At 46.5% G+C, this 26,010-nt stretch overlaps 3 protein-coding genes across 8 annotated transcripts in view; all 3 read right to left on the bottom strand.

The window, feature by feature from the left end:
- Positions 1-805: 805 nt before the first annotated feature.
- On the bottom strand, positions 806-12,611 carry LOC144136634 (dermonecrotic toxin LarSicTox-alphaIII1-like). Of its 5 annotated transcripts, none has more exons than XM_077669135.1 (8): positions 10,625-10,704; positions 10,470-10,507; positions 7,851-7,991; positions 5,671-5,911; positions 4,553-4,684; positions 3,178-3,300; positions 2,364-2,595; positions 806-1,062 (listed from the first exon to the last, which is right to left on the bottom strand). In XM_077669135.1, the coding sequence occupies exons 3-8, from the start codon at positions 7,965-7,967 to the stop codon at positions 846-848; spliced, it is 1,062 nt and encodes a 353-aa protein (XP_077525261.1). In that variant the 5' UTR covers positions 7,968-7,991; positions 10,470-10,507; positions 10,625-10,704; the 3' UTR covers positions 806-845. The 5 variants fall into 5 exon arrangements, with proteins under 5 accessions (XP_077525261.1, XP_077525262.1, XP_077525265.1 ...); XM_077669136.1 differs by having other exon boundaries at positions 10,639-10,657; XM_077669139.1 differs by lacking the exons at positions 10,470-10,507; positions 10,625-10,704 and adding an exon at positions 12,499-12,611.
- A 3,153-nt stretch (positions 12,612-15,764) lies between these two features.
- LOC144095213 (dermonecrotic toxin LarSicTox-alphaI-1-like) lies at positions 15,765-19,412 on the bottom strand. The gene is made up of 2 exons (XM_077629000.1): positions 19,210-19,412; positions 15,765-16,017 (listed from the first exon to the last, which is right to left on the bottom strand). The coding sequence occupies exons 1-2, from the start codon at positions 19,410-19,412 to the stop codon at positions 15,765-15,767; spliced, it is 456 nt and encodes a 151-aa protein (XP_077485126.1).
- Positions 19,413-23,252: 3,840 nt separating this feature from the next.
- The window catches only part of LOC144136633 (dermonecrotic toxin SPH-like), a 44,197-nt gene continuing 41,439 nt past the window's right edge, over positions 23,253-26,010 (bottom strand). For both annotated transcript variants that reach the window (XM_077669133.1, XM_077669134.1), the window contains exon 7: positions 23,253-25,792. In XM_077669133.1, the coding sequence (XP_077525259.1) occupies positions 25,438-25,792 (355 nt within the window). In that variant the 3' untranslated portion in view covers positions 23,253-25,437. The remainder of the gene's footprint in view (positions 25,793-26,010) is intronic.

Here is a 26,010-nt window from a genome sequence, read left to right as displayed (position 1 = left end):
CACCCACCGCTTGGCTGTGGAATGCGCCAAGAGTACTGCTGACGAACATAGGTGTACGAATACATCACGAAAAAAATGTCGTTCAAACATTTAATACAAATATGTAGTCTGGTCGTCAGATGAGGTGCACACTGCTGCTCTCCTGCCAGACGGCGTGTGGGATAGCGAGTAGCAGATGACAGCGAGTGGCACTTGTGCCGTGCTCTGTGCGTTCTGTCGCCGCTGTGTAATCGTGAACCTCGGCATAAAGTTTACGAGAAGCAATAAATTACGACGCTAACGCTGCGAATTCTTCGTTGGAGAAAAAGTAAAAAAAATGAAGTGCGAGATTAGTGTCCCAATACGACCGTCGTAGAGACGATAGCGTATAACACTGCCTATTTTGTGTTCTTCACGCGAATTGTGCAGATTATTTTGTGCTGTGTTAAAGAACCGCACTTTCACACGGCTAAGCGCTCTAACTTATGAATAGGCACATTCTGAACATCCCTCTATGAAGCGCTCTCATTTACGAATACACTTTTTGGCCGGGGGCCGCGCACAAAATGACACAGTGGCACCGCCCCGCCCAGCCCTAGCCGCAGCGCATGCGCACTAAGTTCGCAGCCGACGCGATTCGTTGTCAACGTGTCAGCTGAAGCAAAACATGGGGCCCGGACTTGCTATCCCCTCCATCTTGTGAGGCCTGCCTGATGCTGTACGTAGTATTCGTGCCTGCATGGTATTCTACACTGCGTTTTAAATGCCGAAAGAGTGTCCATTGCATCTTAACCAGATAACCAAAGTGATGTCACCGCTAAACCTGAGCGTCACAGTTAGCTTTAGTGTTAACCCTGTAAAAGTTGCTAGGAATTAGCAGAAGGCAGCAGTTTTTCCTCTCCTCCACCCAGGACTTCCGATTCTCTGTCTCTGTCCATCCTCCTTTCCTGTGGGTATAGGCTGAACCGCGTCCAGGGGCTGTCGGTTATGTCAGCGACCTTCAGTTTCTTCCGGTAGGGTGCACTGGTCACCACTCGAAGTACGTTGTCTGGCCGGTTCGTGATGATGCCGTCCACGCCGTGGCTGCGTAAGCGTGCGAAAAAGAAAGTTCCATGAACTGCCCTTCGGACTGAGAATCTGACCGCGGCGGCAGCATTTCAATGGAGGCGAAACGCTAAGGCGCCCGTGTGCTGTGCGATGTCAGTGCACGTTAAAGATCCCCACGTGGTCGACATTCCCGGAGCCCTCCAGTACGGCACCTCTTTCTTCCTTTCTTCTCTCAGTCCTTCCTTTATCCCTTCCCTAACGGCGGGGTTCAGGTGTCCAACGATATATGAGACAGATTCTGCGCCATTTCCTTTCCTTAAAAACCAATTTTTTACTGAGGTTCTTGTAGATGGCGTCAACAAGGAGCCGCTTTCTATAGTTAATTAATTAATTGGTTTTGGGGGAAAGGAAATGGCGCAGTATCTGTCTCATATATCGTTGGACACCTGAACCGCGCCGTAAGGGAAGGGATAAGGGAGGGAGTGAAAGAAGAAAAGAAGCAAGGTGCCGTAGTGGAGGGCTCCGGAATAATTTCGACCACCTGGGGATCTTTAACGTGCACTGACATCGCACAGCACACGGGCGCCTTAGCGTTTTTCCTCCATAAAAACGCAGCCGCCGCGGTCGGGTTCGAACCCGGGAACTCCGGATCGGTAGTCGAGCGCCCTAACCACTGAGCCACCGCGGCGGGGCCGCTTTCTATCGTGATTCATTTTCCGGTTCATCTTCTTAATCCTGTTGTTTTTTTTTTTGTTCCACATTTAAAGCTCCCGCCGTAAAAAGAAAAAGAAAAACGAAACCACCGCTGCCCGTTGCGGCCAGTGTGTTGCTCTTAGCTGCTTGTCCGCATCCTGTAGTCATTTTTACGATATACTGCTTCTGGCAACTTCAGGCATTAATTCATTACCGTCATGTCTGAAGCAGTACGAAGGTGGGCTATAATTCATTACTAAATCCTCGTTTTTAAGACCTTGCACAGTTCGCCGACATTTTGATTAAGGCAAGCGCAGACTGATCGTTTATCACCATCACGATTTCTATAATCCGCGACACCTTCTTAATATTCGATAAGCGACCATGGGTAAACAATTCATGATAGCGATAGCCTCAGCATGTATTATTCTTACTTCTATGTGTTACATTTTCTTCGTTTCGCCCGCTCTGTCTTTCTCCCTTTGTATTCGTTTCATCCTGCTGTGCAGCCTCCTTGTAACCATCTTTCCTTCATCGCCTTATCTTCCCCTCCTTTTTCTTTGTCCTCTGTCTCTTGCCAGCTGTTCGAGTGGTGGCCACTACCTTTTACGTCTTTCAACGAAGTTCCAGCCAGGGTGACTTACTTAATGCTCTTCTTTATGAAGAGCGGCAGGTCGACAGTCCAGTGGTAAACCTTGTCCATGAAGCCTTTTTTGTTGTCGCGGGCCTTGACGGCCGCCACCAGCCTGTCGATTGGCACCAGGAAGCGTACGCAGTTGGATAGGCCGTCGCCCTGCCAGCGATGGCGTCTGATACCCAGCTGCTTGTACATTAGCCCAATCCGTTTCAGTGGGTCGTTCATGCCCACGTCGAAACCTGAAAGAGCGATAGTATTGCACATGCATGCTTCATTAGCAAGGTGCAGGCGCGGTCTCCAAGACGGGCTAGCGATTAATAACAGGTGCGCATGAAATATATATTATTTACTCGCCATGAAGCTACAAGCGAGCTCATTAGGAGTGAAACTCCTTTGTGCGGAATTTTTCTAACTGACCGCAGACGGTTACCGCGCGAGGGAAAGTACTTAGGAATCCTTTTTTTTTTTTCAGGGACTTTTTGCCAGATGCATTGATATAGTAGTGTTTTACGAAAAAAAAAGACAGACAAAAATAGTTCCTACCGTCAGGACACACATATATACAAGTAGGTCTGTTTTTTTTTTATTCAGTCCCAAAACAATCTACGCCGATGCTCAAACTTAAGAAATTGCGCCCACTATCATTTTCCATCACCTTGGGGGATAATTCAGTAAGCTCAGCCAGTTGGCTTAACTGGTTGCATTATTACTGAACGCTAGATTAGTTTAGATACTTCGAGAAAGCAATGTTATATTCGAATAGATAATTGTTTTTGCGTTATCGGTTGGCTGATAAGTTTTATAGCAAAATCTTGACTCACCAATATTGTCCAAAATGTGCTCCTTTTCTTTATGCTTGAAGTATGCCAAAGCACCTCTGATAACGTCCTTATCTTTGACGTAGCCGATGGAAAGCACAACGTTCACCCTGTATTTAGGAGGCACTGGGCCGCAGTGGATGGACACGATAAAAAGTAATTAGAACCAAGGGCGTTTTCATAACACTTCTTACATTAGTTCTAGTCATTGATAACTGATGCTTGATGAACAATTTAGATGCTAAAAATTTCCCGAGAACTCGAGTAATACAAGTGGACCTACAGCATGAGCTCCTCGCTCCCTGACATATAGAGGAGGCAACGGCTGTACTAATCGGAACATAAATGGAATAAAATAAATGTACCGAAGGGCTGAACCAAAGCGACATTTACAAAGAGCAACAATAAAATACAAGTACGAACTTAAACACAACGAAGCACAGCCAGTGAGCGCGTGAAATAATACCATAGACAAAAGAGGAGGCAAGGAAAGCTGCGTTTACTAATCATTGCTGAAGAAATCAGAACAAGGAAGCGTTGCTCGTTGCTCCTTTTAGAGCACAGTTGCTAAAGATGTCTTATAACTTATTAACTGACAGTTTCAGAATGTGGGTAAAGTATTTACATCCTGAATTCACTGCAGATTAAACTCACGGGGCATTGAAAGTTCAATCTGTTTTCCGCATCTATACACAGCAGGGTATGGGGGCATTGCTTTGGCTTCTGATATGAGCGCAGCCCCAAAACATAAATTTTGCGATCGTTCCTTTTCATTTAATGATGATGTTGCGTTATTTGCCTCACTGTGAAGGCATAGGCAAAGTAGTTTCCAGTGAAATTCTCTTAGAAGCGGTAATGTGGCGTTGTTCCTTAGCTCTGTCATTTTATTTGTTTTCTGCCACTACATGATATTCTGTTGGGAATTTCTGTTTGGTGATGATTTGCTATTGATGATATTTTTTTCCTTGCTGCTGCTGCTGTCGATGTACGTTTGTTCTATGGTACGTGGGGTCTGTCAAGCCACAAAACCGTGGCTTTTTTTCTCGCCTTCCTTATCACAGTTTGCTGTACAGCGTTTTTCTCGTATGTTTTTATCATGTTAAATTTTGGCTCTTGCAGTATAAAGAAACTCAAACTCAAAGTTTCACCGATTATGCTTATGGTCTTCTAATACAAGTTTGCAGCAGTTTTTTTTTTTTGCACCACATCAGATTAGGTAGTTACGACGGTGACGACTGCGCGGGATTTTGTACACAACGGGAGCCTTAACGCTGTCGCGTGAAATGTGTGACTGGATAGAATGGAGTTAAGGCTTTTGTGCGGACGGCTGTTGCGTTGACAGTCTAGAAATGTGTACCCCAGATCAAGCATTACCTACCACCTTCCCAGAGGTACTTCCAAAGGTTTTTTGCTAGGGTGACTCCGGCTTTCGCTTTGGCAGATTGCGGAAGCTTGGCTGTTTTCAAGTCCAGCAGAAGCAGGCTCACTTTTCCTCTGAACTTTGAATCAGCTGAAAGAAGGAACAAGTGCCACACATGTCTCTCATAAGTTGCTTTACGTTGTACAGTGGTGTAAGAAAAACACGGAAACAGAATCTCGTGACCATACCATAGTAGATGCATAGAAGATTTGTGTATATTTTAAAGCACTGAACGGGTTACAAGTCTTTATTTTTCAGCAGTTCTGCTTCTGCAAACTGTCTTTACACGTTTCAGAATGCAGGTGAAATGCAAGGTGTCTTAAGATTAGGGTTTGTTTTGGACGTCCCGCGCTAGGCTACGCCTAATATCTATATTGCGTTGGGTGCGTCAATGGCGGCCTCCTTCGCTCAGGGTGAGGACACATGCGCCATCTTGTGTCATGGATCAACGCTGCGCCACCACAATATTATTCCGTAAGGCAACATGTTCGGCCTTTTGTACCAAGAAACTTTCAAGTATTGCTTTCAGGTATCGAAGGTTTATTTCATGTAGGTATTTAGAAAACTTCTTGGGCATACTGGAGGTTTACACAGTCTTTGGGCTCAAATATGGCACCTCTCGACCACACTTTACAGTGGCGCAGGTACCCAGGCATCAAGAGATGGCGCTGCTGACTGAATCTCAGCGCGCGTGCTGACGGTTTACTGCACCACATGGATTTCTTGCGCTCCGTTCAAGGTCCGTAAAAAGAAAGAAAAACATAAACAGAGAAATTTATTTCTTTTTCAAAATGCTCGATTTTCCACATTGCAGATTGTACATTTTTGGTCCCTTCAGAGACGGTAAGGTTCAATTTAATATAGTGAGCTGTTAGATAATGAAGAAATAGGCACTGTAGTGCTTGCGATAGGAGACCGCGATCCACAAAGCTTTGGCCACGCCTTTCCTAATTTTCACATATTCCACTTTTTTTAATCTTTGACGGAGTTGCGTGGGACAGTATGCCGATAGACAGTGACAGTAACAACAAAGTTTAGCTGAACTGCGAACTCTGTGCATTGTGAATCAAACTCACGGCTGCTGGTGACATCCCTAACGTGCTCCAGGAAGTCCAGAATCGTCTCTCGCTTGAAACAGCCGCGGAAGCAGTCGCACGGAGTTCCGTGAAACGTGCCCAGCACGGTGCCGTCATCTGCAAACTCGATGTCTGCCTCGAGAGCATTGGATCCCTTCTCCAGGAAGTCGTCCACCTCTTCGAGCGAGTTAACCATGTGGCCTATGATGTAGAAAGGCCGCCTGTGCCGGCCCTTGCTGGCCTGTGCAGATGCACGAAGGAAGAAAGAGTAAGAGTTACGACATTCATGGTTTGACAAAATTCCCTGTTGAACATACTTTTCCGTTATGTTTAATTCGTTTAAGACTGGCAAAGCACTGTTGGTCGAAAATTCCCCTCAACTTTGTTTCACAGAGAGATCTGCTAATGCCTCGTTTCCATTATCGGTACGTGGTGGTGGTTGTTGCTATGAAAGGGGGGGGGGGGGGGGATACTGGTCCCGACGTATGCTGGCCCTTTAGGCATCACTCTTGGGGACCAGGGGAGGGGGGTAGGGGATGTAGGGAGGGGACCGTAGTCTTTCGTCTACAGAGAAAGGGACTGAGAGTAGGAGAGGGAAAAGGAAGGCGCGCGATGGTTGAGGTAGGGAGAGGGAGAGAGAGGTGGGGGAGTGGCGAGGAAGTGGTGGCGAAAATGGCGCCTCCCATTGGTCGCCGACAGGCGACTTCATAGCCGAGGGCTGAAGCAGGCGTCATTAAAAGCCTGATCTTGATGGAGGAAGTGAAGTAGCGAGGGCTGAATAGAGCGTACGCCGTGGCGTGATGTGTGGCGTGGATTGTCCATCTACACTAGAATTACTGTATAAATAGCTAGAGTTGCGCGCAGGTCCATCACATTGCTCCCCCAAGCATTTAAGTCATGAGGGAAAGCCGCAACTCTTGCATGCAGGGGCGGTCTTGGTGCAGTGGTTAGAGCGAGTGCAGGCTCAAGCCGCTTGAGTCTGGCTGCTAAACTTGCTTTATTCTAGGCAAATTATTGTTGCATTCAATGGCACAGCTTCCTAGAAATGCGTCAGCTGCATCAAGGCCTATTTGAATGAGTTACGAACAAAATACTCGCCATGCGGCGGACGGGTGGCGCCATCTGTTGTAAACGCCCCAAATCGAAAACGTTTTCTCTGTAGCAGTCTGCGAACACTTGTGAGGATATTGCGTGTCATTGATAAGAAAACATCGTTTTCAGTGAACACATGCACTCGGGCAAAATGCCGCAAAGCACGAGAACGGTAGGTGTACGAATGGACGACATGTCAGCAGCGGTCTGGCGCTAAACGACGGAAAGGAGTTGGCTTCTGCGCAGTGCATGAATGCTTATCAACCGCTGTTCTGATCGCGTTCAGCCAATACAGGCATGAGCGGCGCAAGGAAAAGAAACGCGCAACTCTAGGTACTTTCACAGTAACTCTAATCTACACCAGTGTGCTTTGCGCAGTACATGTACCCGTGATTGGGACGTAGCAGCTAAGCGAGACGCGCAGTTTCTGAAACAGGCTGCGCATCAAGCTTAAGAGTTTTATTGGACAACATTATCGTTTAACCGCATTTTGGACAAAAAGCTTGCACTGACGTTCGCAGCAACATTTGGATGAGGGTTTGGATGAACTAATGTCTGATCTAGGCGGCCATGGATGCGGCCTATAGGAAACGTGCGGCTCGAAATCTTGCACGTAAGTGATAATAAGCTTGAGCACGCAAACGTGTGACGGGTGAATAAAGGAAAAACGCGCTCGGAACATGGCCGCAAAATGTGCTCTATTAGAAGATACCGCAGTTTCCAAAAACCAAGCGTACGTGTCGCCTCCGAGATCGTCGAAAAACGGCGTGGCGCGAAGGTCCAGCACTGCGTCCCGCCGAAGCTGTCGCGGGTATTGGCGCTATAGCTAGTAACCTTCCTGTGACTTTTTTTCTTCGTATTATTCACTAAGAAGACTATTCCGCGGGTTTTGCAGTAAATGGTTGCTCTGTGAGTGCGCACCGGATTTCTGCATATTTTGCTTAGATAGCCGGAGAGGTGAGAGGTACACAGTGAAGAAGTTTAATAAGTGACATAGCGGCAAGAATAGGCGGCACCTCACACAACAGATAAAATTTCCAAGGGGTGCTTTCGCTGATATAAAGCGCATTTCCCTTTTCGTCACTTACCGATTTCGAGCTGATGTGTGCGATGTTGGGGTGCATTGGTTCCTTTGTGAAGTCGCTTAGCACCGCATAAAACATATTTGTTAAGAGGAAATAAGCGGCAAGTAGATATCCGGACATCGTGGCGTCTTGACGGCTGAAAAACTACGAATATAAAGAAACAGGCTGTTCGGCATGGCTGAAACCATTCTTGTCACTTAAGCTTTTGAGCACTATTTCGTGACTACAATGTAACATTTCTTCAAGAGCACAAGAACTTAACGCACCATTCTGGATTCTATGACGTGGCACAACCGTTTACCATCAAAAGAGCAGTATGGTCTAGGCTTCGACAAAAATTTGTCTGGTCAGGCAGGATATTGAACAAGTTGAAGGTCACTGACCATGTGAAGTTACAATTAGAAGTTTCGGAACCCGTAACGTCGCAATTCACCAGCGTAACAGTGGATCTGGCTGTTCCATCGTGCGAACAAGTCCTGCAGAAAGATAACTTTCTAAACCGCACATCTTTTCACGCCTCACAACAGTGTGACCCACTTCGGTTTTGTCTCCGCAACACATACTTTTCAAGCCGCCGCGGTGGCTGAGTGGTTATGGCGCTCGGCTGCTGGCCCGAAAGACACGGGTTCGATCCCGGCCGCGGCGGTCGAAATTCGATGGAGGTGAAATTCTAGAGGCCCGTGTACTGTGCGATGTCAGTGCACGTTAAAGAACCCCAGGTGGTCGAAATTTCCGGAGCCCTTCACTACGGCGTCCCTCATAGCCTGAGTCGCTTTGGGACGTTAAACCCTCATAAACTAAACTAACTAAACATACTTCGCAACACATATTTCTCGTGTAGCGGCAACTTCTACAAGCAGACGCATGGTACAGCCCCAGGGGCTTCAATCTCTTTCACAACAGCCAACTTTGTGTTGGAATCCCTGGAAGCTAAACTACTTCGAACATTCCAACCGGAACCAAAAGTCTTTTACCGGTATGTAGATGATTGCTTTTGCGTCATCAAAAAGCACAACGTGCAGCGATTCTTGAATAGCATCAATTCCGAAATCCGGCACATACAGTTCACAGTTGAAATGGAGAAGGATGGTTGTTTGCCTTTCTTGGACGTACTGGCTCGTCGACCTACGAACTGTCTCAGCTTCATAGTCTACCGGAATCCTACTCACACCGGCCGTTATCTGGATTTTAATTCTAACCATCCCATAGCCCACAAGTTGTTGGTTGCGTCGTGCCTGATGACACGTGCCACGCGTGTATGCACTGATGGACATGGTGCAGAGAACGAGCCAAGAACGGCTTGTCGTGAGCTTGCCGGCAATGGCTATACAGAGCGTTTTCTGGCACGAGTCGAGAAGTGTGTTCGAGCCCCAAAAGTACAGAAGCGTGAATTCAAAACCGGAGCAACAATTCCATACGTTCCCAGAGTGAGCGAAGCCCTAGTGCGCGTTTTCTCAAAGTATGTTCCACCTGTCGCGCATATCCTTCAAGCACGCTTCGGAGCAAGTTGATAAAAATGAAGGATCGCGTGCCGGACGACATGCATCCTGGAGTGATATGAAGAATTCCATGCGCTGATTGCAACGATGTTTACATCGGCGAAGTCAGCAAGTTTCCAAGACGGCTACAAGAACACAAATGGGACGTGGCGAATGGCAATCAAACATCGAACGCGGTCGCTGAACACGCTCAAACACATCATCGACTGGGACAACACCACCGTTTTAGGTAAAGAGAAAAGCGTGTCATCAAGGCTGCTGCTGGAATCATTAATCATTCACGCAACAGCTAACACTAGGAATAGGAAAAATAGAAACCTGCCGGCGAGCTACTTACGCTGATTGCGTCACGTGCAACATACTTAAAGGACGACAGAACCTTGGCCACCTCACCGAACAAGGAACCCGTGCGGGTTCCGAAACGTCGAATTGTAACTTGACATGGTTAGTGACCTTGGTAAAATGTTTTATGGAAATGTTTTTAGGGGAAGTTACCTTCAACTTACTGAGAGGAGTGTAAACGCGGCTTAGGTTACGGACGTAACGCGGGGTAATTTAGGGCTGCTATAATTTCTTTTTTTTTTAGAAAACCATTTTGAAAATCCGAAAATTACGTAAGAAGCAGAGGAAATTTGTAAGCAACAGAACAGTACTTGAGAGTATACGCGATCATAAAGGGAGCACACGCCAAATGCGCGATGAGCATTGCAGAAGCTTTGTCAATTTTTTGTTACTTTTTGCAAATGTAGGCTAATAATAACGTAATGACTAAATCTTACCAGCAGAACGTAAACTGCCAAATTCGAGTGGTTTGTCTGTCTGTCCGTGCAGTTATATTCTATCTTCACGGCTAAAACGGTTAAATTCATCACTACGAATAGACTCGCACTTCACGGATTTGGATTCTCGAGAAAGCCCATTTTAAAGGTAATTATCTAGTCTTCTACTAAAAAGGGAAAATAAGGAAGCCGATAGCCGTTGCTGTAATAAGTGTATGCCATATCAGTTCTGTTGCTATGTTGTTTAGATATTTGTTGTTGTTGTTGTTGTTGTTGTTGTTGTTGTTGTTGTTGTTAGTGGCTATTTATTAACAAAAAACAATGGAAGGAAAAGATGCTGCTACCTGCGATATCTGCCATCAAAACCTGAAGCACCTGAGCACTGTCGGCGAAAAAAAAGCAGAAGGAAAATTCATTCATGTCAGTGTTTCAGAACGCAGAGGTGAAAAATTTTCGTGCGCCGCTCTAACACCCGCGTAAGTGACAGGATAGAACATACGAATACGGTCGTACTCTACTTGCTTGCGATGATATTCAGCAGACGGGTGTTCGCGGTTCACCTTCCATATCCCAACAGTGTCCACGTGAAATACGTAGTTCTGTACAGGGGACCTAATGCGCAGGTTTCCGTTCTTTTTCTTTTTTACGGGTCTCTTTGTTCTACGCCTTATACTCTTGTTGAAGAGAAATGATGAACTAGTTTTCGAAAAAAGAACAACAGAGGGTCGACACTTTTTCGCAAGCAATCTGATGTATAGCTGCGCTGGCGATCAAAGCAAGGACATTGTTTGCGTCGTTCCCGAAGCTGCTTTCGTGCGGTGACGACAACCTGTACTTGAAAAAACGACGTTTGGGAGTAACTGCGACCTATGTGTAAGCGTAGTGTGTAGACCCCACCTCGACGGATTGGAAGGGTCGGCCACACAATTTATGGTACACGTGACGATACACGCTCCACGCTCACGCTTGCTCTAGACGACGAGACAGGCTTCAAATTTTTACGCTCAGTTGTCTATAGATCAATATATTTTTTGCTGAATGGCGAAGGTAGACACTGCTTGACTAAATTTTCGTATACAGGCACTAATCGAAAGGGTCCTCAGTGGCACCAAGTTGAACACGGGAATGGTGGCAAGCCTCAGTTCTCTGACCAAGATTTCGACATGAGGACTCGTCTTTGTCAAGAACCTTACGAAGACAAGTTCTTTTATCGAAACTTCGGTCAAATGAGAGAGGCTACCCTCCCTTGGTGCGTTCAACTTTGTGCTTCACGAGAACTATTCTCGCTAAACATGAAAAACTGCCGGGTAAATCTTGAATGTTTGGTACACTCGAGTAGTTTTTTTTTTCTATGGCCATCGTGACTAGTCGGTTCCAGCGTGGAAACCATATGCAACTCAGATTTTGCAGCTCAGAGGAGGAGCAGGCCATCACTGTCAACATGGCCGCGCTGTATCTCATCGCACATTACAGTTTTCTCTAAATTACAAGCGAAAATAACCAAATGACGCAAGTCGGTGATGTCTACAAGGTTAATGACCCACAACAAAGGCGCAGACAAATTATCATTATCATCGTCACCAGAAAAGCTGGGATTGTCCAGTTACTGTGTTGGAATGAGAAGAAATATTGCGCTTGTCTCTTTCCCGCTTTGAATCTTTCAGTTCTTGTTCGCACATCCATGAGCTGACATTAAATAATATTGGTATACACAGAATCGTCATTGTCGCCACCAGCCTAACTACGTCCACTGCAAGACAAAGGTCTCTAAACTCATATCTCTCCTGTTTACCCTCTCCTGTTCCAGCTGTCCCCACCTTATCATCCCAAACTTTTTCATCTAATCCGACCACCTAAGTTTCTGTCGACCCCAGATGCGCTTGCCTTCTCTTGAAATCTACTACGCTACCCTTAAAGACCATTGGTCATTTACCTCCCCACTTCATTCCCTGTCCATGCACATGCCCATTTCTTTTTCTTGTTTTGATGAAATCGTGTTTGCTCTCTGACCAACTCTGCTATTTTCGCTTCTCTTAATGTTACTCCTATTATTTTTGCTTTCCATAGCTCGCTGCGCTGTCCTAAATATAAGTTCAACACTATTTGTTAGTCTCATCGCTCTTACTCCACAGGTTACTACAGGTAAAATGCAGCTGTGATACGACTTCGTATTAAAGCTTTGATATACTTTGTTTCTTATTATGAAACCACCTATATACCGCAAAATTACGGCACACAGATTGTAGATAGCGTCTTCCGATATGAGTTAACGTACGATTCCTTCAATCAAAAATACGGCTCGGAGAAGGAACGGACATTTTCAGAGCAGGCATATTCAGATAAACCGGGAGAGCCTGTCTCGAGCAACCTTACCTTGTTCATGTCATCAGTGCTTGTGGAGTCTGACAGTTGTGCCTTCACAACAGCTCTTCCTATTGTGATCCATACAAGGTTAAACTTAGAGCTGGCATTGTCTTCACTGTCTTGCGTGGAACACAGGCAAATGTCCGCAGACGCAGACGAGTGCGGAATGCAGATTTGCAGAAACGGGGGGAAGACGGAGGGCACAGGTCCGGACGCGCGCATTTTCAAAGTGGAATTCTATGTGCATGCTCAACTGTACTGTTATGTAGTACATAAACGCAACACAACTTTTATTTCTGTGAAATTGCCTGCGAACATGTGTGTTGCGGTATCATGATGACGATGATGATTGTGCAATGATGCATTTCGTTTTCATTTCATTTGGTGGTGACACCATTCGCATCTAGTCCGGCCGAGTCTCAGTGATTGTGATCCGTCAATTCTTCACACAGCGACTGCGCAGTTTTTATTCCGAGGCAGGATAAGCGCCGATAAAGCTCGTCAGGCGTGTCAGACGTGGCGTGGTGCTCCTTAATTGGCGGTCCACCAGTAGGGCATGGGAGTGGGACGCATTTATTCTGGTAAGTGACATCATGGGTGTGTCTCTGTTCTCTCTCGAAGCCACCCGTCTTTGTTCACTGGCCTCCTTAATGTTCTTCGTGGCTCCCTCTTTTCTTTCCAGCGGTTTGCCACTTTCACCTGTTTTATTTTCGTGCAGATGAGCTGTTTCAATAAAAAAAAATTAGTTAGGGAGGCTGCATTACTTCTGTCGCCTTTGATCTCGAATCAGTCGTTCGGCGCTCAAGACGTCGCTCTTAACCCTACTTATCTCCCATATTACAGCGCGCTTAAAGTGGGAAGCGTGGATTTTGTCGAAGTTTCATAACCTACCATGGCGTTACCAAGGTAATACACTTTACAGGCTGAGAAAGCATTCCCATATACAACAGTGCACTGGAAAGTGTGCTTACGAGGAGCTGAAAGCTGATGGAGGCTTTCATTATATTTTCTTGGTCGCTGGTCGATTAGTTAGTCGGTTCTATTGGCCATATTGTCGAATTTGATACAAACAAAAATTGGAGGGGACACCTAAGCTCTGCCTTAAGAGTATGAGGCGATAGTGTAATGGATTAATTCCTACATATGCAAAAGGTCATTCTCAACTTTACTTTCATAGATCCCTGGTAGTGCACCCTTCTATAGCAGTAGTGCAGCAGTTAAGCGATGCGCCGCTGCCCTACGATGGCAGGTGCTCCCAGCGGTGGGCCTTGTGCGGCGCAGGTTGCTCTTCCGGAGAGACCAATCATTAACTTCCACCTGCCACGGTTGGCAGTTTGCTCACAATCCGGAGGGCAGGTTATGATGGCGCCGCAAGGTCACGTGACCTATGTGACCCACCTGCCTCCTAGGTTGCTCTATAGGGACCACCTGCAAGAGCCATACTCGTGATTTTTCGCTCACAACGCAGACAACGCCGACGCCAGATTTTCTGGGTAGCGGGGCCTTTAACGCTGTCACGTTAATATGGCGCTGGTCCAGCAAGCAACGCCAGCGACATGCCCGTCGTCGGAGCCAAACTTAGCTTTCCGCAACCAAACGCGCCGCCTTTTTTATTTGGAAGAAAAATATAAGGACGCGTTAACATTCCGTATGCTCAGTTTGCTATCGCCAAAAACTTAGTGAGAACAACAGCGTGACCCAAACAGCATGTCGACGTCACGAACTAACTCGGAAAGCTTTCATTGGCTTTTTTCTTTGTTATTTCATTGTCGAAGGCTCCACTAGCCCTTCAGACATGGTATAGAAAGGCGATCTGACCGTTAACGCGATGTAATTGTCCCCTAAGGCTGCGAGCTGTAACCAAGCTTAAATGTCGAAGCTTGCGCGGTCAGTTTACGACCACCCCTGTGCACAGCTTTGAAATGATCAACGACGTACAGGCCTATCCTGCCCTGCTGTGCTGGATGGATATATAAGTGTTAAGAGTACAGCTAAGATGGTCGGTAACGACCGTGCGGTGACATTCTGTGTAGGTCTGTAATAGGGGAAGTATATTTCACTCTTCTTTCTTGTATGCGTCTCGTGTTAGACCGTCAGGATCAGGTTTCGTGAATAATGTTTTCGAAACCAGACTTCCCAATTGTTGCCGCAGTGATAGAACGTCAGCAGGGCTCGCTGGACATTTTAAAGGCCAATTCTTTATAGCGTGGTGCCTGAAATATCTCGAAATTCTTCATAAAACCTTCGAATCGTTAACTTTTTAATTTACCGCTGATGTCGTCGGGAAAGATAATCAATGTCAGACTGCAGTAAGGTAATCTAATCTATGCTAGAGGGTACGCGAAGATTTCAACCATTTTATTGTCTGCTGGAAAAGCTTTTTGCGCAAGCATAAGCTTGATCATATATTACCCGCCAAGGCATGCGCGCCAGCATTCTTGTCTTGTTCATTGCGAGTTTCATTTCCTTCTGGTGTTTGTGCAGTATTTCGTGAACTTTCTAGTTTGCATTTTCCGGGAAACTACATTGAAATGTGCGAAAATTTGTGTTCCCAAGCTAGCGCTTCAAACGCTACGGTGAACGCATGGTTCAAAAAGCGGATACAAACACATGTTGTAACAAACATCCCTCAGACATTTAACATGAACATTCAATTTGCTTTTAAGTGCACTTCACGCTGATGTTTCTTTGCGAGACAGCCTAGCGGAATGTGAGCGGTAGATGATAAAGCGTGTTGTTTGTGTCCTGCACTGGCAGTCGCCGCTGTGTACACTGAAAGGTTGAGATAAGAAGAGATGCGTTTTAGCACTTCCGCATATTGGTGACTGTACGGTTAAAATTATCTGGAAAACCTTTTATATTCTAACTCATGACAGCTCATAACAATCCATTGTTTTCAATCGAACAGTTAAAAGAACCTGGTCTTTTGATGCTGAATTGGATTTACAAGCAGACAAACTCTCTGATAGGTGACATAGCAGTCCTCAGCCAAAGACCGGGCGTCACGTGACCTTGTGGCACCGCCATGCCCCGCATGCATCTCGTTCGGAGTAAGTTTGCTTCTGACGCGATTGGATGCCGCCCGGTCACGTGACGTGCGGTCTGCGACCCAGACTTGCTCTTCCCTCCTTCATGTGCAGGTCCACCTGACGCTCTGTTCCTCACGCCGGCGTGGCATTCTACAGAGTGATTTTAACGCCGATAATATAGCCTATGGCATTTTGGCCAGTCCATTAATGGAGTATAAGTTCTAGACTTAGGCATCACAGTTCCCTTTAGCATTTCCTCTGTGAAAACTTTTGGGAATGAGCTGTCCACGTGAGGACAGGAGACGGGATCTCCTCTCCTCCGCCCAAGGCTTCCAACTCTCTGTCCGTGTCTTCCTTCAGTTCCGCAGCGTCCGGCCTGAACCGTGTCCAGGGACTGTCATTCGTGTCAGCAATCCTGAGCTGGCTTCGGTACGGTTGACTCTTGACCACACGCAACACGTTGTCTGGCCGATTCGTGACGATTCCGTCAACACTATGCCTGCACAAGCGCGTGAAAAGCAAAACGCGCGAACTGCGGTCTGGGCTGAAGTTCTTACAGGCGGACACTGCAGAGCGAATTCCCACACCCCTATTCCTCCAATTAATCTTGCCCTTCAACATCTGTGGCTACTCTAATGGCTACTCTAATGTGGCTACTCTAAGCGTTATCATAAATTTATTTCCACAATTCCAATAATTAACGACAATAGCTCACCTATCAACGCAGCTTAGCTGGTTCAAAACCTGACACTGCATGCTGACACTTTTGTTAAAGTAGGCACACCGTGATCGCCCATCAGCATCGCCGCTTAGGAACGCCGTTTGAAAACACGAGGCGGCTATTTTAAGGGTACTCTGGACACAACTTATTAAGATGGCAAGTTGTGTAGTTCAAGTCACGAGACTAAAATGATAAAGAAAGGCAAGTGGTTTGAAATGACGAGGAACACGAGACTTCAGTGAGGTCCTGTATGACTGGGTTCTTTGCCTTGTCACACTCAGATCTCCTCCTGTCTTGCGGTACAGGTAGGCTGCACCGACACCATGCATATAGTGGCCGCCTTGTTAGTGACAAGGAACAAGAAGGAGACCTATCCGTTTATCTTACGTGCTTATCGTAACCTACTCCAAGGTGCGATGTGGAAGCTACGCGTTTACCGCCGTCGTGATTCCCCTGGCGTGACCTGCAATGCATCTATAGGCTTTCCTTCTCTCAATGTCTTTTTTACAAGCTTAATTGGCGGGACTTTATTTCGAATGCCAGCTTCTGGACGTAGGCACTAACACACATCGTTAACAAGACTAACGGAGAACTGCTGTCTCAATGCAGTCTCAGAGGTTGTCTCAATGCTGTCATTTGCCCAGCATTGCGACCAACCGGAATCCGAGATCTGGCAGCAACGGGTCTCTCGCAGCGTTCTAAACAGCTCTGACACAGTTATCCAATCACTGATATCTTCTGGACTTAAGTATGTAAGAAATCCTTCTCTCATTCATGTAATTGCACTCTTTGTGCCTTAAGACAATAAACTATTTTTGCTTTGAAGTACTGACAAAGGCACACCAACTGTGAATGCACCCCCCACATCCCACTCCCTGGCTTGTTATGGAGAAAATCCACTCTCAGAGACCGGCTTCCAGCGAGTCGCCAGGCGCACGTGTGTGAGACGTTATCACAGCTGCGCTCGCACGCGCCCCGTGCTGCCACCTCAGCGGTGCATGATAAGACTGCCTGTGTCGAGCAGGGTGCTTCTTCTCCTGTGATAGGCTTCTCCATTTGCTGTGGCTGAAATTTTCTTGCCAGACTGATATCTGCTTTCCGAAGTCTCAATACAGATACTGGAACATGCTTCGCGCCTGCCGCAGCCTTGCAGCACTATCGTGTGTGAAAGAGAATAATGACAACTTATGTTTCCAACCCCCCCCCCCCCCCCTACCGTCTGCTTTCGAACGATAACAAGGGTAGAAAATCGCAGTCAATAGTCAGTACAACGGCCTCCTACATAGGGGGCTGAGGGGCTGCGGCTACGTTACAAGAAAAGATAGCGCCGACGAGCCTTATTACGCGCTGATACCGATTAAGAGACGTTAATGGTCGTGTAGGTGACAAGGACCACGACAAAAATGTACGATAGCCATCCAGAACCAATTATTTAACTTGTTTTGTTTATGTGTGTGTGTGCGTTTCTGGAATTGATGCTGCGGAACATAGTTGTATTCGTTAATTTGCGCGAAAAGTTACGCGCTATCTTGATGGCGGACGCTGCATTTTACGCAGAAATATGCCCCACGCCTTATGGTCTGATCATTTTTATTTCTTCTTAGAGATGAAATAGAGATACAAAATGCAAAGGGTGTATTGCGGCAAGACATGTTGAAGTGTTGGACTTGCAACTAAACCTCTTGTGAGGCTGGTCACAGAGCGGGCTATATAGAAGTAAAGTAACAAAGCAAAAAAATCAGTACATGTAAACACCAATGGAATGTGAAACAAAATCACCAAAACCAACAAAAGCTAAATCGACGTAGCCATCATCATCATCGTCATCATCATCATCAGCCTGACTACGCCCACTGCAGGCAAAGGCCTCTCCCATGTTTCTATAATTAACCATGTCCTTTGCCATCTGCGCCTACCGTATCCCTGCAAATTTCGTAATGTCATCCGCCCACCTAACTCTCTGCCGCCCTTTGCATAGCCAAGCATTAGTACAAATTTTACAAATAAGCATAGGCCTCAGAATCACATAAAAACCTTTTCGATAAACAGAATTATATATAAATGTTCAATGGGAGCAAGAAAGGACCACCTTTTCTATCTTGCGCAAAAGAGTACTAAGGCAGGCAATCAACACAGCCCGTTATACTCTGATCCCTCCACGTTCACTTCATCCGCTTAAAGGGCAACTGCATATGTTTTAGAAATCAACCAGCTTAAAGGGGTCGAATGTGTGAAACTTGTAAGCAAAGCATGCGAAATCCTTTTGTGCTATCATTGGAAATGTTGACGTAATCGTCGATTAAAATCGCGACGGTCTTCAAGCTTCTCCGCAGCGCACAGCGCCAAGTGGGGGACGCATCATGACGTCACAGAAGGTACTGGTACATTTACAACTCATAAATGCTTGCTTTGGAGGAAAAAAATCAACGCCACGGAAGGCGAAGCCCGCCGATCGTTGTATGGCAGCCCCCAATAAAGGTGTGGTTGACGACAGCAGTAATTTGAAATCTTACGTTCCGCGATGTCACATCGAGCTTCCCCGCACTCCTTTGGTGCTTTGAGAAAAAGGCCTAAAATTCCATTCCATCGTCGATTACGTCGCTATTTTAAACGCTATAGAAAAAAAACACTTCGCATGCTTTAACTACAGCCGCTATGGATTTGAATCCTAGAATATCGCGGATTTCTCAAAAAGTGGTGTAGTTGCCTTTCAAAGATGGCTGTACGGCAAGGTAAGCTTCTGGAACTATGCAGTCACCGTGCCTTCTCGGATCATTCCTTCAAGCAGTCCCGTGCAGTATTTGAGAACAACCTTGAACAATTGCTTGTGGGCATAGACTGCTGTCTTTTTGTTTTTTTTCATTGTGCAAAATTTTCGAGCAGCCGGTCTTCCAAGCCTCGCAGTCGTGATCACTCTTTCCTGCATTGCTTATCTCTCTCCTCGACTGCTGGTGTGGCGGGGTGTCTTACCCAATGCTCTTTATGAAGTGTGGGTAGTCTACGGTCCAATGGTACACCTGCTCCATGTAACCGTTACTGCCGTCGCGGGCCTTGACGGCTGCCACGAGCCTGTTTATGGGCACAAGGAAGCGCACACAGTTGGAGAGGCCGTCGCCCTGCCACCAGTGCTGCCTGATGCCCAGCCGCTGGTACATGCGCCCAATCCACTTCATGGCATCGTTCAGGCGCACGTCGAAAGCTGAAAGAGTAGGACTAGTGTTCTGGAGTGCATCATTAATTAGCACGTATGTGTTTCAGCCTTACACCTTTATACTTTGTGTACTAGCTCTGTCAGCTTGCTAATCTTGAATGGGCTGTTTTTGGAGTTGAAGTAAGTGTTAAATCAGGAGGATCGCTCTATAATAAAGCGGCGGTAAGCGTTTGAAACAATTTGACCAAACTATGCTTCTAAATAAAAGCTACATGCCAGATCAGATGTGAGCCGCTTGTTTGTACTAACTGCAGCTTTTCACAAATTAAACCAGTCAATATGAGCGGACCGCACACATCCCATTTGTACGCCCGTAATCTTCAGTATACGAAAACGACTTCTCTCCAAACTCGACCTCGTTAGGCAGTGGCCATACGCCACGAGTTCAGCCTACTGCGACCGCACGGATGATTTCTTAGCATGAGAGAAGCGTTTGAAACGGGAGAGCAGCTAGAGCCCTCACGTGGGTGTGAATTTACGCTCGGATAATTAATGCTCCAAAGGGTTGCTTATTTAAGAGGTACCATTATAACGCCGATTCAATGCTTCTACGCTCAAAACAAAGATGCTTCTGAACAGTTTATTACTTCAAATAAGCGCCTACCAAACTACGGTGAGCTAACAGCCGTATAAATCAGTGTGGTCATAATTCGACCTTCATCATCATCATCATTTTATTTTATAAAACCAATACATCAAAACATAATTGGACCCATAGCCACCTCGGCTAGTGAAAGGTCCAAATACATAATATTCACTACGAATGCGGCCGTCCCAAATTACGGCGTCCAAACGCGGTATTTTTCAGCAATTGCAGCATTTCCTTTGCGTCACGAAACGTCATCTTGACTTCTGACTTATGCTTGCGTAGCACGTGATTCACATGACATTCCTCCAGCCAATCACATTCTAGGAAGCAACCCTTCACAGTACGAAGTCTTTTTTTATAAAAATTGCTAAAACGAGCCAAGTGCTTTCTTCCCTGCCAGCTGTAGCTTCGTTTCTCCTCCACAGGCACTAAAATTTACCAACCCGGCACCAAGTATAACTGTGCTAAAAATCAGTCTTCAAGGACACGTCATTTTGACGTCACAGCAGAAAGCGATTTCGAAGCCTGATGGTTTCGCGCCGCATATTTGAAACTCGTGACTTGCATGTGATCGCCCTATGAGCCAATCAGAGAGACAATATGGCGCCCAACGGCGGCCATGCGTGCCGAGAATAGGCACCCAGGTGTTGCAGAACACTTTGGCTTCCAAGTATTCGCGCCGAAGGCGTACGCAGCTGACTTAAGGTTGGATTGTTCTGTTCACTTCACGCCTTACCCCCCAATAGACAGGGCGCACTTCTTTAAGGGGTGCAATTAAAAAAAAATTCATAAGAAGAGTGGTAGACGGCCGACCTCCTTTGGCGACCTCGCTACACCAAGTGTGCTATCTTAAGTTTTCAAAACCAAAGACATTGTTTGGGCCGAGGCTGCCCGAAGCTTCTTTTGTTGCGACGGAGGGAGGGGGGGGGGGGCGATGACATACACCTGCTAGTACCTGACACTATGTGTACAACGCCTCACAGTGAACGGATGGCAACAGGAACAGCCTGCTTGGTTTCGTCGTTTTAGCTTAAAGTATCTATTTCGTTGCAATTATTCGGTTGACCAAGGGGTTAACTAACGAAATTATTAACCCAGGTGAAAATTAAACGCGTCCCGAAGACATTCCAAAGAAATTATAACGTTTCAGGAACTCACCGCGGCTGCTCCGTGACTATGGCGTTCATCAAATGAGGACGAGTTTAGGGGCTTTTGCTTGCACTTTTTGTGGCGATAGCTACATCACGCTAGCACTTCGAGCCTTCAGCGTGGCGGTGCCGCGGCACGTGGTCACGAGGTTGGTCACGTGGGGTGGAGCAGCTGCCGGCGGCGCGCGGCGAGACCGAGCGGGGGGGGGGGAGTGGGTAGGCGGAGAGGGGGGAGAGAGCGAATCACGTCCAGGGACGAAGATGAAGGAACGCCCAGCTAAACGGAGCGGCGAAAGACTGACTTTGGAATTCGACTGAGCGAGTTTCATTTTGCCAGATGTAGCTATCGCGTCACTCCAGGTTTAACCAGAGCTAAACCACAGGCATTTTTTTTAAAAGGAGAAAAGCAAAGGCGGTCTTTGCAGAAATATTGATTCACGTTAAAGCTCTTTAGGTAGATGTTAATGAATCGTAAAAGCCCTCCACTTCGGCTTGCTTCAGAGCCTCTGTGCTGCTTTGGCCCGTAAAACTGAAAGCATTTATCCAATCAAAGATTTAAGAAGGTGGTTTTTAAAATCGTATTTTTGCCGCTACCTACGGCGGATTTGGCGCGAATACGGAGCAGCCGTATCCAAAGGGACCAGAAGAGACAGTTTGTCTTGAGTAACGTCAGCATAGTTTGTGGCTGCAGGGCTTCTGCAAACTGACAGCGGTGTTGTCACGCGAATGTTTCCCATTGTTATCGAGATAGGGATAAACTTGGAGCAGGCATTGTTTTCTGAGCTAAGACAAGATCGCACGCACATGTTCGGAGACGCACACAAGAAAGGAAAGCAGCTGTGCGTAGGTGCTGGTGTAGGCGAGGGGGGAGGGGGGAAGGGGTGTACCGTTAGAATGCGTTCGCAACATGGAATTCTGCGCGCGTTGAGTCGCACTGTAACGACATCGACGTCTGCAGCAGAGCTTTCACAAGTGTGTTATTTCCCGAAAAAAGTTTGTTGTGGTTATGGCTTAATCCTTCAATCACTCTAAAGTATCTATTTTAACGCGACACCGTTGAAGGCCCCGTTGTCCAGAAAATTCGGTGGCGGCATTGTCGGCGTCGGCGCTGTGAGCGAAAAAAAATGCCGCCACCGTCTGGAACACGTTGGAGTAACGAGCGTCAGCTGTTTGGTAGCGCCATCTATCGTCATCGGTTAATTATAAGCAATTAAATTTAAGCCTAACCTTAACTAAATATTATCTTCATTACTTAATATTGGTCTCTAACGTGTTATACTCATCTAGAGGATTCCAAATATCTAATTCGTTTTATGATGACTTCATTAAATACTGAGTTATAAGCGATTGAACAGTCACGCGACCAGTTAATTTTGACGTCACAAAATCACTGACCTCACCAATTACCAATTGGGTTGCTATATCGATTTACTGGGGGGGGGGGGGGGGCGCCATCTTGAATTCCTAGGACTTGAAAAATTCCACTCCTAAGGGAGGTGGTAGCAGACCCCAAGAAATCGAGAAACGTGATGAATAAGAGCTAACGCTCTTATAATTACGGGCATCGGTCTGGCAATCGGTCCCCAGAGAGCAGCCTAGGAGACAGGTGGGCCACCTAGGTCACGTGACCTTGCGGCGTCATCATAACCTGCCCTCTGGATTGTGAGAAAACTGCCTACCGTGGCAGATGACAGTAAAAATAATGATTGGTCGCTCGAGAAGAGAAACCTACGCCACACAAGGCCCACCGCTGGGAGCACCTGCCATCGCAGGGCAGTGGCACACCACTTACCTGCTGCACTACTGCTATAGAAGGGGTGTGTGCACTCCCAGGGATCTATGAATGCAAAGTTGAGAATGACCTTTTGCATATGTGGGAATTAATCCATTACACTATCGCCTCATACTCTTAAGGTGGAGCTTAAGTATCCCCTCCATATTTTCTTAAGTTAACTCATCGGCTGCTTTTGGAAAAAAATAGACCTATAGTGTGGCAAAATGTGAGTGTGCATTGGTAGACAAATCTTGCATATTTAATGCTACAAGAACAAAGGACGCAAGGAGTGAGTACAAAGACAGCGAACAATGTTTATTTACAGTTCAAACCATGCACATGTTTGGAGGTCGCATAACGATCTCACAGGGCTACAGGTGCAGCAACCGCCCACTTGTTAAGTCCAAAGGTGGGAGTCGGAGAGTGCGTCAGCGCACACAATAGGCGTCTTGAAAGCCACACGGTGGTCGTATGTCTCGCGACTTGGAGAGAGTCGGTTAAAACATCGCATGATTCACAAGACACGAAATAATTTAAATAAATAACTGTACAACGTTGTAGATGACGCGACATGAAATTCCGGTCGTCTCGCGGCCTCATCACAAAAGAACCACTCGGGAGCCACTGTCGCCAAAAAGCTGCCTTCGCAATAAATCCTTGCAGGGCTTCATGCATTTAAGCTAACTACAACTCTAACACAAATCCTACTCACTTTTCCTTCTTCATTTAAGTTAGCACGTTAACAAGTAGGCTTAGCTGACGGAGTCGTCGAGAAAATTAGGTTCACTAAAGGCACTTAAAAATCATGCCAATAAACCACGCATGTCACATTTACGTGCTGAACTACTAAGCTCAACGGTTGTAACTCTGCTTCTTCTCATCGCTCTTACAAGAAAAGAAACATCGCTTTCTGATAGTGAAAATGCATTTGTCCTTGACTGCAGAAAAAGTGGAATATGGTCTCGATTTTTCTCAGGCAATTGTGAAAAACGTGAGACGGTGTGATGAAAACGTGTTCCGCTGTGTTGTTCTGTGCTCCAGGGAGCTTGTAAAGTTAATAGTGCTCAATTGAAGACAAGTTTAAATTTCACGGGGCAAGGAACTCCAAGTGCGTCGGTTGCTGTATACAAGATATGACAGCCCTACGCTGCAACACAAGCCGCGGTGGCCAAACTTCTGCAAATGCAATAAAAAACGACCTCGCCACATTGTACTGGCAACCATTCTAGAGGGTTGCTTTCAAACAAAAAGAATGTGATTCTTCCTGAAAAAACAATAAGATGAATGAACAAAAACGTGTACGCCTCTTGAAAGCAGGTACTAGCTCCAAATTTACGCGTTGATTTCTTGAATTACAGGGTCAGCGGTTCAGCTAAGGCAGTATATCATTATTTTGGACGACAAATAGAATTATGTTATGAACCGGTAGCCAGAAAACACGAAAAGGCAGTCAACCTTCGGGGCAAAAACATCATCTGTTAGTTTGTTTGTTTTTTCATGGTGAATAAAACAAAATGTTATTCCACGCTTCAGGCCACTCCTCCAAAAATCACGCAAATGCTATGTTGAAAACCTACAGGGCGGACTCAACAAGTGTGTTATACAAAAATTTCTGCTTGTAATGTAATTCACGCATATGACATTCGAGCAAATGATGTGAGAAAAAGTATGATTATCAATGTATGCGACACTGTGTTCATGCACGCGATGGGAGGGTCAGTTCTACAGCCACAAATTATATGCACGGTTTAAAGTTGACAAGACTTTTCAAGTTCCTTGACACGTCAAGTGCACGTGTTATTGTCATGGCTAGCCTAGCGCAGCTCACACAAATATGTCTGCTTTCTATACAGCAATTGCACGAGGTACCGCATGAACCGAAGGAAGTCTTTGATTTAGAAAGGTTTAGACGCGCATGAGATTGGATTATGATCAACGCGGAGTGGGAGGGATGAGTGAGCCTTGAATCAAACAGCCAGCTTACTAAAGGGAGTGGTCAAACGGCGCACACTTCTTTTTTCAGCTTCCCTAGGGTGATTTAGCAGCGCTCTCAATACTTATGTTCGGCTTAATGATTCGAATAAAATAGTTTAAAATGGCCAATTTTTCAGTAATTCCAACACTCGAGCTTAATTCGTGGCCCTAACAGAATTAATCTGTCGCAGGTTTTTCTTTAGATGCCGCTCACTACCGTATGCCGAAAACATTGGAGAATGATCGCTTCTCTGAACAATTATTGAGCCTCCAGCCACTGAAAACGCGGCACTAAACTGAAGGATATTTTTGATCGCCTTCCTGTCCGGGCTCTTGTGTGTGCGTGCAGTGAGATGGCCGGACAATCAGGGGCCAGTAGAGTCGGATGGGCCGTTGACAGGCAACGCAGGCAACGCCGGCAACGTAGGTAGCGCAGGCAGCGTCAGCATCCCACCAGGAAGGTCCGTCCGCGAAGCCACTTCGCCTAGTATCATCACTTGGCTCAGGCAAAATTTTTGTGGAGCCACCGATAGTATCGTTGTTCAGCGAGCTCTCGAGGGCTCATGGGCGGATCCACTGCGATGGCGTCATACTCTCGAGAGCTGCGCCGGCGGAATATGTGTCCCGACAGCCGTGTCACTAAGTAGGCCCAGAATTGCTGGAGCACCTCAGACACGTCGCCCAGCACAGCTGTGAAGGGGCTGCCTCCGCCGCCGGGCATGAGGAGCTCGACGTTGGCCTTCTTCCACGGTGTGTCCTGCGGACTGGCCAGCTTGACGGCTCGCTTGAACGGGTCTTCCATGATGACAGTAGACACTCGCTCCGGGTAGTTGGTGATGATTCCATCCACGCCGAGTCTGCGTGTTCAAGAAATGATGGGAAACTGTTCTGAGCGTTTCGACTTTATAGAGAATGTATGCGCTAGGTTTGCTGAAATAACTGAGAACGCTATTATTAAAAACAAAAACTATGAATGTGGGGATCCATAGCCCACGACAAAAGGCGTAGAGGTGAGGGGCAAGGCAAATAAACCGCTGAACTAGGGATACAAAGCCCCATCGTGTTAACGGGAACG

The sequence above is a fragment of the Amblyomma americanum genome, chromosome 6, assembly GCF_052857255.1.
Source record: "Amblyomma americanum isolate KBUSLIRL-KWMA chromosome 6, ASM5285725v1, whole genome shotgun sequence".
Taxonomy (NCBI): Eukaryota; Metazoa; Arthropoda; class Arachnida; order Ixodida; family Ixodidae; genus Amblyomma; species Amblyomma americanum.
Note: the sequence above shows the minus strand (reverse complement) of the source record. Positions and strands in the feature narration are given on the sequence as shown.

Coding starts and splice junctions, on each gene's coding strand:
- LOC144136634 (XM_077669139.1), bottom strand. Junction 5,912..7,850: donor CACACATCAGCTCGAAATCG/GTAAGTGACGAA, acceptor GCATCTGCACAG/GCCAGCAAGGGCCGGCACAG. Junction 4,685..5,670: donor TAGGGATGTCACCAGCAGCC/GTGAGTTTGATT, acceptor TCCTTCTTTCAG/CTGATTCAAAGTTCAGAGGA.
- LOC144095213 (XM_077629000.1), bottom strand. CDS start 19,412: ATGAAGTGGATTGGGCGCATGTACCAGCGGCTGGGCATCAGGCAGCAC. Junction 16,018..19,209: donor CACTTCATAAAGAGCATTGG/GTAAGACACCCC, acceptor GCGCTTGTGCAG/GCATAGTGTTGACGGAATCG.